This window comes from Limulus polyphemus, unplaced genomic scaffold (genome assembly GCF_000517525.1).
Source record: "Limulus polyphemus unplaced genomic scaffold, Limulus_polyphemus-2.1.2 Scaffold334, whole genome shotgun sequence".
NCBI classification, from domain to species: domain Eukaryota; kingdom Metazoa; phylum Arthropoda; class Merostomata; order Xiphosura; family Limulidae; genus Limulus; species Limulus polyphemus.
In genome coordinates this window covers 666,245-683,056 of record NW_013665944.1, presented here as the reverse complement: position 1 = coordinate 683,056, position 16,812 = coordinate 666,245, and the positions used below count along the sequence as shown (strand labels likewise).

At 30.1% G+C, this 16,812-nt stretch overlaps 1 protein-coding gene across 1 annotated transcript in view; it reads right to left on the bottom strand.

Annotated features, from left to right (window-relative positions):
• Positions 1-16,142, bottom strand: part of LOC106457462 (glutaryl-CoA dehydrogenase, mitochondrial-like) — a 24,326-nt gene extending 8,184 nt beyond the window's left edge. Inside the window, exons 1-9 of the mRNA XM_013916883.2 lie at positions 15,533-16,142; positions 11,945-11,992; positions 10,937-11,071; positions 9,174-9,297; positions 6,619-6,728; positions 3,939-4,068; positions 2,931-3,147; positions 2,364-2,467; positions 433-558 (exon numbers count right to left, since the gene is read on the bottom strand). Of these exons, the coding sequence (XP_013772337.1) occupies positions 433-558; positions 2,364-2,467; positions 2,931-3,147; positions 3,939-4,068; positions 6,619-6,728; positions 9,174-9,297; positions 10,937-11,071; positions 11,945-11,992; positions 15,533-15,746 (1,208 nt within the window). The 5' untranslated portion in view covers positions 15,747-16,142. The remainder of the gene's footprint in view (positions 1-432; positions 559-2,363; positions 2,468-2,930; positions 3,148-3,938; positions 4,069-6,618; positions 6,729-9,173; positions 9,298-10,936; positions 11,072-11,944; positions 11,993-15,532) is intronic.
• Between the last annotated feature and the right edge of the window lie 670 nt (positions 16,143-16,812).

Sequence of the window (16,812 nt, the reverse complement as noted above, 5' to 3'; positions counted from 1 at the left end):
ATGTTTTGGGTCTTATTTTAAGTTCTATTACACTTTATATGTGATCCTTTGTGCTAACTCTTTTATCAAAATTGGCACTTGTATAAAATATCTCAACCATTCACAACTTCTAAATCAATCAGGATGAAGTTTATATTTGTTTTTTTTAATAGCTATCATAATATAATGCACCTTTATAAACTCCTTTGACGCGTTCATACCTTATTTGTGATATGTTTCTTCAATTGATAGTTTTGCAGACATACACATTCAAATAATCATGTACTTTAAAATTCAGTATAAAGAAGTCATTTTTAAGTGTTTTCTTGTAACAAATTCAACATTATTTAAGAGAAAAAGGTAATTACTTTTTCCACATTTAATTGATGACCATGTTAAAGTGCCAAGTGAGTATCATGCATATTATTAATAAAAAAAAAAGTCCACACTGACCTGCCCTCATCCTTCAGCCTCCCAACCCGCAAACATGCCTGAAGACCAACTGAAATTTCTGTCAACATGTCTGATAACTTCTTCTGGATTAGCTGATTTTTAGCTAACGGACATCCAAACTGCTTCCTACAGACCAAAAACACTTTGAAGTTCAGCAACACACTATTAATCATATATATGTAATGGAAAATTATGTGAGAGTGAAAAACACTCTCAATCAGTGATGTGAATCTACAATCTTTCAAAATATAACTACAATTTGTATCTGAGTTTTAAAAGATTATTTTTTTGTAAAGTGCCCCAAATCATGATTATTGTAAAATATTATGTTTAAAAAGCTATCAAAATCTTGTATAATAAATTCTACATATTTTAAATATAACTTGATAAAATGTTTTCTTGTGATAAGTTTCTAATTATCTAATTAATTTAGAGATCTTCTATATTAGAAGAAACAGACTTGGATTTTGGTAAACATTACATATGTCACCAATGTATTCCACAATTTATCAACTGAGTTCAGTCCTTATAATAATAACAGCATTTTTAATATTTTCTATTTGTGTTTTAAAATTATTTTTGATAAAGCAAACAAAAGAAACAAATCTGAAATCTAGGTTTGTACAATAGTCTAACACAGTGGTTCTCAAACATTCTTATTTATGGACTACCTTAATTATTTTTTTTCTATCTCGTACCACAATGGGATTTATACACTATGTTTCTATTTCCTTTCTGTAACCGAGCAACCTTTCAACAAAAAATCTGAAGACCCCACGAACAATAGGTTGTGAACAACTACTGGTCTAACATAATTAAATCTTTATTAACAATGAGTGAATACATGTATCTGAATCACAGTTTATAAACTTAAAAGGATTTACCTACTTAAAAAAATAAGCTTCAATGATATGTAAAAAAGGTAAACAGGAAAGTGCTTTCCTGTCACCCATTTCCATATAGTTGTAAAGTCACTGTTGATATTATTGTTTTCCTATCCACCTTTTTTACATAGCAATAAAGACACTCTTGGAATCATTGCTTTCCTGTCACCCATTTCCATATAGTTGTAAAGTCACTGTTGATATTATTGTTTTCCTATCCACCTTTTTTACATAGCAATAAAGACACTCTTGGAATCATTGACAGCTCATAAGATTGTCTTTATTGCTATGTAAAAAAGGTGGTCATAAAGACATTAATGTCAACAGTTGCTTCAATACTATATGGAAATGTTGGACAAGAAAGCAACAATTTCAAAAGTGTTTTTACTGCTAGGTCAAAGAAAAAGTGGGAAGAAAAGAAACGATTCCAAGAATATTTTTACTGTTATATGTAAACGATGGAAAGTATAATAAAGCTTTTGAAATTGTTTGCATTATAAGAAAATAATGAAAGACAAATAAATTGAAAGAGTAACAGTTGTGAAAGAACAATTGCAATTCTGTAACAAAAGTTTAAGGATTTAATGTTCACCGTTATTTTCTCACTATGACAATTTGAAACTTGTTAAGATAAACACATCTCTTGTTATTATGAATTGTGGTATCGTTAACATAAATTTTCTTCTCAAATTACAATTTAGGCTTACCAAGTTAACCTCAGTGTTACAGCTTATAGTACAAGAAAATAATAGTGAAGAGCTATAATTTAACAAAACAACCTAATATCACTAATTTAACCTATTATCTGAAAATAAGTTTAACAAAACAATCTAATATCACTGATTTAACCTATTATCTGAAAATAAGCTTCCATGGACCCCAATATTATACATTTCTTTAAGTATTTTTTGATATTTCAAATTCATGTCATCATTCTATCTCAATGATAAAAGATCTCAACTCTTGCTTAACAACATGATTCCTGTTAAAAGAACAAACAAATGGTTAATTAGATGAAAGACAAATGAGAGAAAACACTAAACATACCTGTCCAGGGTGTACTGCCTAGCAGTTTCAAGACAAAACTCAGCAGCACCCAATGTTCCCCAGGAAATTCCATATCGGGCATTGTTGAGGCAACCAAATGGACCCTAGGCAATTAATATAAAACATCTGAATCAGGAAATATTTGAATGAACAAAAAAAAAAAGTATGTGTACTTTATATTTCGTTAATGCTGACATTCTAGATTACACATTAAATTCTATATCTACATCATAGGTATTTTACTTTGGAAACATACATTAATTACTCTGTTTAAAGAATTATAAGTCATATGTATATATCTAGCCAAAAGAGAAATGGGCTGAAAGAAATCAGTATCTATCTAAAAATTAACAGACATTTGATCTGCATGGGTTTGAAAAAGTCCTTGAAATTCTTTAAAATATAATAATAGTATTGGCATACTTTAGACTTGCTAACAACTTGATTTTTCAAATGTTCTAGAATTCAATAAAGTGAAATTACTAAACAGCGGTGGTGATCTTTAGTAATAAGAAGCACTACAATGCTTACTGGGATTAGAGAAAACATAGTATTAGTACACTTTACCTTTAACCCTTCTACATGAGAAAGGAGATTTGCTTCAGAAACAACAACATCTTCCATAATAATCATGCCAGTATCAGAAGCACGCAAAGAAAACTTTCCTTCAATTTTTGGTGCTGTCAGACCTTGCATTCCCTTTTCCAAGATAAAACCACGAATTATGTTATCATCACATTTGGCCCAAACAATAAATACATCTGCTATTGGTGAATTTGTAATCCTGGAATATAGCAGAGAATTATATATATATATATATATGTGTTTGTATTTTTATATAAGTAGGGGTGAATTAGGCTTATTTAAGGAGAGAGTTTATAAACAAAATTCTGTATTCTGAAATAAAAAATTCTTCTAATCTAAAATAAAGCCTAACTTTCTTACATTCTAAGAACAACTGAACAAGCCAAATATAAACAGGAAAGCATAGTCATGCAATAGTACTGTCAGTATTCAGGAAAAAAGTGAAGTTTTAGTTATGATTTTAATTGTCTTGGACATTTATAAACAACATTATATATGTTTTTGAGCATGCATATAGTCTGTTGTTGTTGTTGTTTACAATCAACATTTTCAGACATTAGTTCAGTAACTAAATAGTTAACCATTGACGAGGTAGATTTTTGTCTGAATAAACTTTTAATTCTGTAGCAAGTTGGAGATAACATATTCTCATTCATAAATGCCACAATGCTATAAAAATAAGGGACAAGATTACAAAGATGTAGCATAATTAATAAATTATACAAGGTTAGGTTATATATATCTCACTTAACAAGCATAGCAAATGTAAAAATAATCAGCTTCTTACATACTTATAGTTTAATTTAGTAAATATAACAGCTAGTCTTTCATTAAATATAAATATTTGCACTTCTGCAACATGCTCCAAATATGTTTTGCTTTGCTTTTTGTCCCATGATGGTCCCTATCAACTATTTCTGATTTGCTGTCAGAAAACTGTGAAGTTTAATGAACTAGAAAACATTAAATAATACTGTTTTCTAAACTTACCATGTCTTACTTCCATTCAAAACATAAACTTTATCCCTGGAGTTATATTTGGCCTTTGTTTCCATACTTCCTGGATCACTGCCATGATTGGGCTCTGTCAAACCAAAGCATCCAATCGACTCCCCACGGGCTGCAACATGTTAAAACATGATTTTTGTAAAACTATGTTTCATGTTTTTTAACAGTGCAATAGTAAAAACTCATTTTGCCATATAATTTGTGGAAAATGGTTGTAATAAATCTCCACGAAGCAAGAAAAATAGGATGAATTTGTTAACACAGTGATATTTTAGTTGTCAATACTTTATGAAATATTCATCAATCTACATGCTTGTAATCTGGAGAGCTATTTTGTGAAATAAAAATTAATAAATATTTTCTTCTATAAATTAATACAAAACACAAGCAGAGCTGAGCAATTAGTGGAATTTGTTAACTGATTAATTGTTGGGCTCACTAATTGATTACATTCATCCAAATTTTATTATTTTTACACAAGACTTCTATAGTTTGAATGATCTACATTAGTAATAACCGGAAACTCTAATTTTGATTAGTTGGTTATTTTCATGAGTAGTGACATCAATCAATTAAACTGAAGAGCCTTGAACTAATTAAAAATAATAACGAGAAAACATAATGACAATAATATGAATAAAAGTTGGGATAATCAAAAACTCCAATTTTGATTAGCTGGTTATTCTACATGACAATAATTAATGGAATCGATTATATCGATTAACTGAGTTAATTTTACAACTCTAAACATAACAGGTTTTTTTTTTGCTTGTAAACTACGTTTCACTGCTAAAAAAAATTGCTTGTGACATAGTTTTATAATGTTTTGTTTGTAGTTAAGCACAAAGCTACACAATGGGCTATTCGTTCTGTGCTCATTATGGGTATTGAAACTCAGTTTTTAGCATTATAAGTCTTCAGACTTACTGCTGACTCAATGGGGTGCATTTTATTATTTAGTTGGTAATATTTTTACACTGAACATGCTTTCAGATTGAGCATCTTGTTTTTGCCAGTAAGACTAAATTTTGTTTAAACTACCTGAATTTTGGGTAAACACTTTAAATAGCAGGTCCTATAGATCTAAATTTTAGTTTTGTTAGATGAAAAGTCTATAAATCAATTAAAATTGAGCTTATACAAGTATACAGGCCATGCATAAAGTTACTTGTATAAAGGTTTTCAAGTTTTGTACTGTTCTGTACATACATTTTTTACAGCATCATAAGATAGAAAAATAAACCAAAATAGTAGGCTGTAATTTTTCATAAGCTAGGTTTACTTTAGAACACTCCATTTTTGTAAAAACTGACAGAAACATTGATTCTATTACACTATATATAATTAAAGCCACTGTTTTATTGTGATTTTTTTTTATTGTTCTGGTTTTTGTTTTCTAGCATAGGTATATATGTTCATGTATATACCCTGCAGACTTTACACTTTCTTAACTTCTTGAATCCTGATAAATCACAGGCAGGAACGTATTACAGAAAAGAAGTATTAAATAACTGTCCTCTAACAAAGCTGTGATTAAATGAATTATCTTAAATAATATGGTATATAAAGAAAATGATTTTTTTTTTAATCAAATGGTTTTTAACATGAGTTTCAGCACGATACATACAATGGTTAAGTTGATCATGATGTCACGAAAACACTTAGGTTCAAGAAATCAATTTAACCAAAAAATACAAAACCCTATAATCAGAGAACTTTCGAAAGGTGGACCTTTCTTCTTCACGGGCAAACTGCATTTCCAGTTTGCTGCTGAAGAAGAAAGTTCTACCTCTGAAAAGTGCATTAGGTTATTTATGTTTAAATTACGAAGATCCAAACTTTTTGCTAAATATTGTGGCTCTTCATCATGTTGGTTTGGTTAGAAAGTGATTGCAAAGGATTTTTCTAAACAGTCTTGAAAACAGAAAGTTTGAATGTTGATAAGCAAAAACCTGCAAATATATTAGACGATAAATCAACCCTAATTAATCAAGCAAATTTCCAATACTTCCTCACTTCTCTATTAATTATAAGGTCATGAACATAAGGCACAAGAATTACTTATTACAGGCCTAAAATATGCCACAAGTAGAATCTTGGAAGTGTACTCATGGTGGCTAAAGGGTTGGATAAAACTAGGAATGATTCATGTAATAAGTGAAAAACACTCAACGCACTGGCTAGAATGAAATTGGAGGTGTGTTTATCTTTGCCAGAATCTTATGTGTATAAAGACTAAACGACTAAGTCATGGAGAGACCTTTAGGGTTCAGACAAAGTGATCCCTAGTTTTTGAACTAATGACCAAAGAGAATGCAGTCAGCTAGAAGAAACTGTTACTACAAGGACCTTGTTTGGCTCTTTGAACCAAAGTATGAGACTAACTGTAACTTTTATAATTCAACCATCACTGAAAGTACAGTTTATATTCAATGGGATCAGGTATTGATAGTATAGACCCTTCAATCTGCACCTCAATATGCTAATTACTAGGCCATGAAAGAAATTATATTTTAAGGTGTTTTTACATGCAGTATCACCTAGTATGTATATATATATATATATACATATATATAAACAAAAGTTAGTAATTGGTTTCGAGATAATGTATAGTGATTGATAACAGTCTTTGTCATGACCATATTATAATAAAGTTCCTTACCTAATTTTGGAAGATACTTTTCCCTCTGTTCTTCTGTGCCATAAGCATAGATAGGGTGCATTACCAGGGATGACTGTACACTCATAGCTGATCTGTAGCTGCTGTCCACTCTATAAAATACCATACACCAAAAACAATAAATGTAAACACGTACACCTCAACACCTCTTGTAACAGTAAGCCCAATAGTTTTTGTATTTCTCTCACATATTTTAAAAAGTACTAAATAATTGGGATTCAAACATCAGGAAGTTAAAATATTTAATCTTAGACACATTTAATTTGTAAATAAGTTATCTTTTTAAATATAAGCAGAAACTAGAATCCTGTATAAGAGATTCCATTAGCAGAAAACTTGGAAAGAGGTACTTACAAAGCGTTATTGAGAAGTCAAAATATGTTAAAATTTGAGAATACCAAAGTAAGGAAATTTAAGTGTTAAAAGAACAGCATTGTTACATATGAATTAACATTCCATCCTTAACTTCTAACCCACAAATGGTTGTCATTTATCTGGTATCACATATTAGCTGGTAACTACAAATAAATCCCATGTTATAACCATGAAAGTAATATAAAGAAATTATTTTGCATAACCGAAAAATCTACAATTATAATTCATCAATCAAAAATTGTTCCCGACATCAGTAGTAAATCCTATTATGTTTTTGAATATAAATAGAAGATTCTTTTATGTTAAAGTTTTCAAAATGGCTTCTAAAATTGAAATACAATAGAAGGATGACATTTTTTCATGGATTACTAGTGTCTTAAGTACCTGAAAAGATAAAAACACACTGTAAAACATGAAAGAATGATAGAATGAGATTATAGAAGAAAGTGTTTTAATCTTCTCTAACAGAAAGTGTGCTATTGCCCCAAGGAAAAACAAAGTGAGCATAACTGATGGTAATGGAAAAGTTTAACTAATGCTTATTTGTTGAAAATTGTTTTTCTAATACTAAAACACTGCTTTAGTTGGTAACTTAACATACTATTCTGATAGGCATTTTATGACTTCTTTTTGAAAAATAAAGTAGAACAATGCTCCAAAGTAGCTAACCAAACAAAATAAAAAAAAAAAAGAAGAGAAAGAGAGAGCACCTTTAAAAAGACATTGCCACTCATAAAAGTCTATTTATTTTGTTAGTGAAAAGTCTCACAAGCAAAATAGTTCTACAGAATGTTCAGAGGGTGAAAGTGCTAGTTTTGAATAATAAGTTAGGGTCATTTAAATTACAATAAAAGTAACTTGGATAGCAAGGTATATATAAATGATGGTAACTGACACATTTCAGAAAATGTTAATTCCATAGGGCAATACTAAAGTTTCTTGGCCCTACATTTAAATCTGTTCTATGTATATAATGTTTTATCTACACTCATTGGTTCTATGGCAGTTTATATGCCATCTTTATATACTGTTCACATATTCTTGTACATTATTCTGAAATGTGTGAAAATTAAACGAATTATTATATTAGTCTTTGTCAGCTATCTTTTGAACCATTCAATATTTCCAGTTGTTGTTGTTTTTTTCTACTCTCATAATACATTAATTTTAAGTTGCATGTATAACATTGTTTGATTGGTAATTTATGCATGTTCTTATTTAATAAAATAGTTTCTGTTACATTATGCAGTGATGTTGTTGTGGTAACTTAAAGAAAATTAATCTAATTTAAAAACAAAAATGAATTACTAATGAAATATTCAAAACCATAGTAATAATTAATGTAACTAGTAAATTGCAATTTATAAAAACAATACAACATAGTACACTAACTTATTGCTAGATATACAGTTGAAAGCCACATACAAGTAACATTTTTTATGGTTTGAAATAGATGAAGAATATTGCAGGGGCCATACTTATTTTTCACCTGTGTCAATCACAAGTACCTCTCAGTAATCACCTTTTCCTTGGCCAATCACCTTAAAATGTCTATTTGAGAGTACATGAAGAATTATGAAAAAACATAACTGAATCATTGTTGAGTGCAAAAAAAAATTATCATTTCTTCATTGTAAGCTAGCTTTGGATGTGAAACTGAGCCTCAAGAGGTGAAAGATAACAAGTTGAGAATCCATGAATTTATTGGTTATTATTTTAATAGCATTAATACAAATTTATAGGTTCTTAATTTAATAAAACTGAGACAAATTTCAACTCTTTGATTATATTGAACAATATAAGACTACTGAGTAACTGAAAGATGGTCAAGGTAACATAAAGTTAATATTAGCACAATGTTTGATGTACTGGATTTGGAAGTTTAAACATTTTTCTAATCAGCACTCCAAAAGAAAAACGTCGTAGCTGTATTTGTTTGGCTGAATCACTCTGAACATTCTACTAATGTCCCGACCCATTACAGAGGAAATATTTGAAGGATGATAGCTTAATAAAGATAGCTTCAATAAAGTAATTCATATACATATTCTATTTAGTTTTCAATTTTGAATTTATTTCCACTTTCATTAATGTGACAATTTATAGAGAATCTCAAAGCTTTAGAGAAATTTCATATAATTTATCAATTGACCATAACTTACCGTTCACATTCTCGTGCAATGAGTCCATAAGCCACATAAGAAACTCCAGCACATCCATAACCTGTTATAGTAGGGCCAAGAACTCCTAATGTCCCCATTTCTGGGAGGATTTCTCGGTGAAATACTAACAAAAAAAAAAGCTTAGGTTGTAGCAATCTAACTGAACATAAATATTTGATCTACATATAATTAACAAATTAAACTTGGTTACAAAAAAAAGTAATAACATAATGTTGATTTTTCTGTGGCCTTAACCTCTGATCCTTGGTTATCTTGACCATTCTTAAAATTTACGATTCACAAGTTGTCATTTATCCAAACTTGGCAACAAAACTATAATATATACTGACTTTAACATTAATATCACTTTGAACAATTGCTTTGAAGGTCAATAATACATTTCGGAACAATTGTGATTGTGAGCTAAAGACGAAAACTTATTGTGAATCATACTGTCTAATCACTTGAGTTAAGTACATAACAGCATAAACACAAACACACAGACTTGTGTTTTTTTACAGACATAATTGTTAACTGTCATTATAAACTTCAAGCTCATGGTCACAGCCTAAGAAACATTTCTACATGGATTATATGAAATTTGTTTGAAAAACTGTAGGAAGCACTGACGACCAAATGCCTAATGAAAAATGTCCGAGTTCATGGTAAATAGCTTTATCAAGAAAAACTGGACCTGTCTTTTCTCTTTGTATGTGTGCATAACTCCTCCATGTAGATAATTTATATAAATGCTTGATGAAATTAATTTGAAGGTTGTTTATAAAGAATTAAACAAAACAGCCATATGTACATTAAATTACATGTAAGGTTCACAGAGAAATAATCCTCAATAAAAAAGAAATATATCCTTCTTTAAAATATACACACCTGTCCAAGCCATACCCTTAATAAAGTTTTATGATTCAAACTAAAAGTGTTAATTTCATAACATGTTTTTCAACATTTGAAACAGAGAAACAATATCAATGATGAATCTAATTGAGAAGTTACGAGGAAACCTGGAGATAACCACCCATGCTTTAAGTTATTTAAAGTGTGGCTATCAATCATTCATATTTCTCTCTACAGCAGTCAATACAACTTAACTAGCAAACATAACAGAGCTCTCTTAGATGCTAAAGTGTAGGTGTAATTTTCCATATGTAATAATTATTAGAGATAATTCCAGTCATGGCTGAACCATACCTAGTACTGAGACTCACAACAAAAACACTTAAGTATTGCTCACTGCTACCATAGGTTTATATTATTCACTTTGACATGAATATATGTTTGTTGTTCTTGTATTTAATAGTTGATTACTTTCATGCTATTAATCAATTTAATCCTAATTTTGATTAATCGATTATTTTATGCAACACTAATTTATTCAATCAATGCCCATAGGTATTATATCTATTAATGGAGTGAAGTCTGGTTGAATTCTGACAGTCAAGTTCAACTGGACCTGTTGTTTACCCTTGACTGTGACATATAGTATAACAAATATATTATGGACTTAATCACAAACATTAAATAAAATTGATACCGACAACTTTCATACTTTCAAAGTGGGTAATAAAGTTTTGTACATGTGCCTTAAACAAGTTTTTTTATATATACCTTTTGATGATTGCTTTAATATAAGTCAGATAAGCTACTGATTCAGTTACCGAATACAAATATATTCAATGTGGTTTTGAGAGATTCATAACAAAGCATGATCTCTTTCACAATGTTATTCCTAGTCAAAAAATACATACTTTCTTTCCTATTGGCCATCAGAATCCTAGGCATTAGCTTCTCTTGGCAGTATGTACGAAACTGATCTCTGATTAACTGTTCCTCTTCCGTAAGCTGACTATCCAAGTTGAATGCATCTTGCCAATCAAAATTTGCTGAAAAACCAAAACAATATGATTGGACACAGTTATTTGTTATGATCACTTTTTAAATGAATCAAAGAAGATTACTTACATAACTTTAAACTGACAAACAGAAATTTATTCTCATTTAGCAGAATTAAAAAAATAAAATAAAAAAGTACCTATTTCAAAACTCTCCAGAGACTGTGATACACAATACTGAGTCTTTTCTGGTATATACTTCTTTTATCATTGACTAGTAATGTCACAAATTAGAAGAATATTTATTAATAAGTAGCACATGTAAATAAACACTTATATTCTTGCATAACACACACACACACATTTTCTACGATTTTTAAAATCCTAGCTATTAAGTTTGTTGCAATTATTCATATTTTGATATATTTATCACTGCATATTTCAAAAATCAAATCATTCTCTAAACAGTGCTACTATATTGAAAATACAGTCACTGTTATCAAAGCTATAAAATACACACTTCTATGTGAATGGCATTCATTCTGTCGAAACAATGGCTGTGGGCTCAGCAAAGATGTGTCATACTTAATTTGTGACTTGAATAACTTTATAACTAATGGTTTTATTTAACTAATAGGCATTGTTGTTAATAATGAATTCAAAGGGACTTTTATATAAATAAACCTATTGGATGGACTAGTATTACAGCCTAGTTTATTCCATAAAATTTACACAACCCCAAATAACTAAAATATTTAATGATGTATAAAAATTATTTTGGAATCTTAACAAATAAATTTCTGAATAAACTTAACAAAAAAAAAAGTCTTTATCACATAAGTCTTTTCAGTAATTTTTATGGCTGTCTAATAGTGAAAACTAATGTTAATGTTTTATATATGTAGAAGAATTTTAAGGACTTACCCTTAAAAACATGTTCTTTTTTTCTTTTTTCAACACCAGGTTGAGCTTCTAACAATAATTAAGGATCTCCAGTTAGGAAAATGAAAATGGTAATTTAATTTGCATGGTTCACTTGAATTGTAAAGATCTTAAAATAAAAATTACATTCACATGAAAATGTTGACGTGTTAGTAAGATAATTATTAATTTACAAATTTGAAAAATGACACAGTACTCCAGAAAATATTTATTTACAGATATTTTACTATCAGGGGCATATAAACTATGTAAGCAAATTCTCCAGATAAAGCTATTGGCATCTTATACATATAATAATAATAATATTAAATATTTTAGTTTTATGACATCTTCAATTGTAGAATTTTTTAATTTCACCATTACGTACTATAATAAAAAAAAATATTTATTTTCTCTGGTATAGGATTGACAAGACAGTCAACTGACCAATATCAAATTTTGCTATATATATATATTTCTATTAATATCTTTTTTAAATAGTGAACTGAGCAGATGGGAAGATATAAACACTTCCTTTCTCACAAGTAGTCGCTTTATACAAGAGCCTAGGTCTTATAAATAAGTAATAGCTTACCTATCTTATTTTTCTACTACAGTCTAGCCTCAGAAGACTGAATGGATAACATGGCTTTATTATATCAAAGGGCCAAAAACATTGATTAACAAATCTCATAATTATCAACAATATTGAAAAATTACTTGTATTTACTTTTATATTTTCAATTTTTATAACATGGATAAATAAATATACTTTTTTTATAGCATAGAGTCAAATGTTCTCGCTGCACATACTTGTGGGGATTCAATTATTCCAAAAGGGGTTGAGAAAGTGCTAAAGTTTAACTATGTGTAGGTTTGATGATGATGATAATCAGATATGTTACATTAATTACCTGGAACTCTTTACAACTGAGTGCTTATTGGTTGAGAATTTTTCAGAAAGGAAGTTCTTTCAAGGTATGCTTTGTAATATTGTTCTACAGAAAGAACAACATTTAAATAGTCAAATGATAGTTTTATACTAACAATTTATTTCTTATCTACAAACAAAGCCATGTTTCGTTATAGAAAACCAAAAATTTTTGTTTGGGAGATTTACCATAAGAATGGTAAAACAGTTAAAGCTAAGTATAAGCATGTTTAGTTGAGAATGTGACCCATGCTGACTGTACTTACTAATCTACACCCTACATTTCTGTGACTGTTAATTAAAGCAAAATCAAGCCAAAGGTCAACACTAGTTCTGTTGTCACTTCTTTACCCTTGCCACTACAGCAACTAAATCACTCCAGAGCAAATAGGAAACCCTTATTGACTTTGATGATGATAAAACTAATATTATGATGAAGAAGGTGAAAGTCTTTCATCACTCTCCCCTTTAAGTATGTTATCCTTTTCCACTCCAAATAAGTTAACATGTTTCAGAAGGCTGCATCAAATAAGCATTACTGGATCCATCAACATAATGTTGTTGAGCAATAATGAGAGCCTGAACATCTGTTTGTTTATACTATCTAAACAAGTAACATTTCTTTCCACATTGCTGACACTCCCTATGTTGAGTATAGAACTTTTGCTTTCAGAAGATGTATCCAATCTACATGCTTTCCAGCAATAAGCACAAAACCTTCTTAATATTTAAATACAAATGTTCATCAGAAGTTCAGTTTCCAATCAAAGAAACACTTCGTGTCTCTGTGTCTGGAGTAATATTTGCACTGAAGGAGTAATACGTAATAAGTATTTTCTGTTGTTATAGGTAATGCAGTAAACATGAAGGTAGTTCCCATAGATACCTCTCTTCACACATCTGTTCTTCACACATGTGCTTTTGAGATTTTCTGCATGCCACTAGCATTGAGCTATCTCCCACCTAAGACACATGTTATAATGTGAACTGCAATAGTGCAAGATGTAATCATTATGTGACAATAGGAAGGCAACAATATGACACAGAAAATTTAAAAACATTATCACCATTTATCTTTGCAAGAGCCAATATTCCAGCTCTCAATTCCAGGAATGCTCTGTAAATTTTGTATAGCTTAATAAGTTTTGCCAATTAAGTCTCAAAAATCTTGAAGCCTGCAGAAAGACACTGCAGACAGCTGCTGTAGAAAAAGTGTTTTCTGTTTACTATCCTAAGGAGATCTATTCTAATATCCTAGATATCAGAATTCACCCAGTTCATTCAACCTGGGGCTCAGTTAGATGAAGAATGGAAGCAGTTTCAGCTGTGTTATCTGATACAAAGCAATAATGTTTTTACCGCTTCTGTGTTTTCTTCCGTTTCTTCTTTGCATCATGGCATTTATGTTGAATGAAAATCATGCATTATAAAACAAGAAACTGGCTGAAGATATGTATAGTCACTGTCTATCACAATCTCTGTTTCATGAAAGAGATTTGAGAAAAATTGCTGGCTCCATATTTAGCTGATTATAATGAGATTCTTGAAACCAATGATGAAGAGGGAAGGGCAAAGAGAATATCCATAATATAAGAAACAACAACAAAAAAAGTATATAATCAAATTTGTGTGAGAAAGACAAAGCCTTCGAGAACCAATCTGACTTGTCAAAGACAGATTTTTTTTTTTTATATAAGATATCCATTTTCTATAGATAAATCTTGAAAGTGAGTGGCTCAGATATTTAAATATATTTTATGCATGTTAAATACTTAAAAGTGCATTTCACTATTTTTCATAAATTTCTGTCCCATTGTTTCAGACTTAGCTTCACAGTCACTAAGATCTTATTGAAAAAATGGCTTATTACTTTCTTAAGCACTATCAAATTGGCATAAGTGTATGTGAGAAAGATTTATATCAAGGTCACTGTTAAATGTTGAATTTTCTGTTGTACATTTTTATCATAAAAAAAACATTGTGTCATTTGTTTATAACATTATAGCAATTGTAAAGCTAAGTAAGGTGACAGAGTTGTAAGGAAAACCAGTAGTAAGATAAATGTCGCAACATTCTTATACTTACTTAGTTTACAAAATGATTACTAAGCTTGAGCAAATCTGTCAGTGTTACAATATACAAGTACTCCCAATTGTATACAACTAATCATATACCCAGAACAAAACGTGCTCATATGCACACAACTTCTTTAAATCATCAGTTACACAGTAGCAGAATATCCATATATTAATTTAATTATTATTATGCACTTAATTTTCCAATACCATAAGTGAGTGTATAGTACACTCTCCTAATGCATTAGCAATATTTCAGATGATTTCAGCATTATTGTTGGAATAACAAGCCCTCTCATAGTGTATACTCTTTACCAAACTATCAACAATTTCATTTCTGAGAGGCTATGTCATTCCAACTGCTACAGAAACTTAGGATAATGGAAAATAAGGCCAGATACTGAAGGTTATTCCTATTAGTATTAGACCAATAGAAAGATGAATGTCTTAATAGTTAATGATAGGACAGGGGTGGTAGAATTTGCTAAGATTAGTTAGAACTGAAATTAAAATGATAAATAATTAATAAACAAGTTACTCAATATCATTGATTATCAAATAAATTAGTTCTTTTTAAAAGGATACGAGAAGAGACTGATCTACGTTGTCGTTGATGGCTACCTGGAGAACTGTCTATGATAGTGCTTGCAAGATGTCTCGTTCGAGTACTTGATCCTTGCCATAAATTGTGTACCTTATTGATGAAGTTTGATTCACACGTAAGTGGCTGGGTCTTAACTGTATTAGAGAAACCTGATCGGAAAACTCCAATACGACCTAGTATCATTTTACTCATCATATGTATATGTATTCCTGTCTAACGTTAAGTTTAAACTTAGTTAGCAACTAATAATTAACAATTTAAATGGAGACTAACGAGTACAGTTAACTTCTATTCTAACGAATAAGAAATAATAGTAATACAACAATCAAATCGCACTAGGTCCGAGATTCAGTTGTTTTACTTTTAAGTTTTAGTCTCAGTTCACATGCAAAACATATATATATAATAAGATTTTCTTATCTTTTAATTAATTCTTAGCCTTCACAAATAGACCTCAAGTCTAAATTACATGAAATATTTTTGAGAGAAATTCGAAAAAGATGTCGTATATAGGAATAATTTTGGCTTATAGTTATATAACACTTTTGAAGGCCAAAACATGCAACTACTATATTATTTTTACAGCATATAGGTGACGCTGAGTACATATTTTATTATAACAGGTCTCTATAACCTACTAACTTATTTTAATAAATCGCAAAGACTATATAATACACCTTATAAAAAAATACAATCAACCATGAAATTTTATAATAACTAGACTTATATGAAACATAAAACACAATTATAATAAAAATCTTAGACAAAAGCAATGACAAACGAGGTTACACTATAAACGAATCAGATAAAAACAATGGACATATATATACACTGAGTGGTCACAAGTAAATAGACACCTAATTTTTCGTCATTTAACTGATTTATACTAACTAATTTGTGTTCACAGAGCACTATATAAATGAAAATGGTCCGCACACTAATTATATTGTGCTACAACATGCCTAGAATTTAAGGTTCTCTCGAATTTTCAGATTTTGTTATAGGAAGGATAGTTGGTCAAGCAGATGGTGGAATAAGTCAGCGGCAAATTTCGCAGAATTTGGGAATCCCGCTTTCGACAGTCAACAGAATCACCGTGCAGTTCAGGAAACACGGCAAGGAAACAACTGAGCAGCGTTCGGGTCGTCCTGGTCCATCGGAGAGGGAAAAAAAATGGCTGCCAAGAGGAGCATCGAAATGGATCCCAGATTAACGACTGCAGAAGTGGCCAAAGCTGGTGGGATGAGCCCGAAGTCTGTTC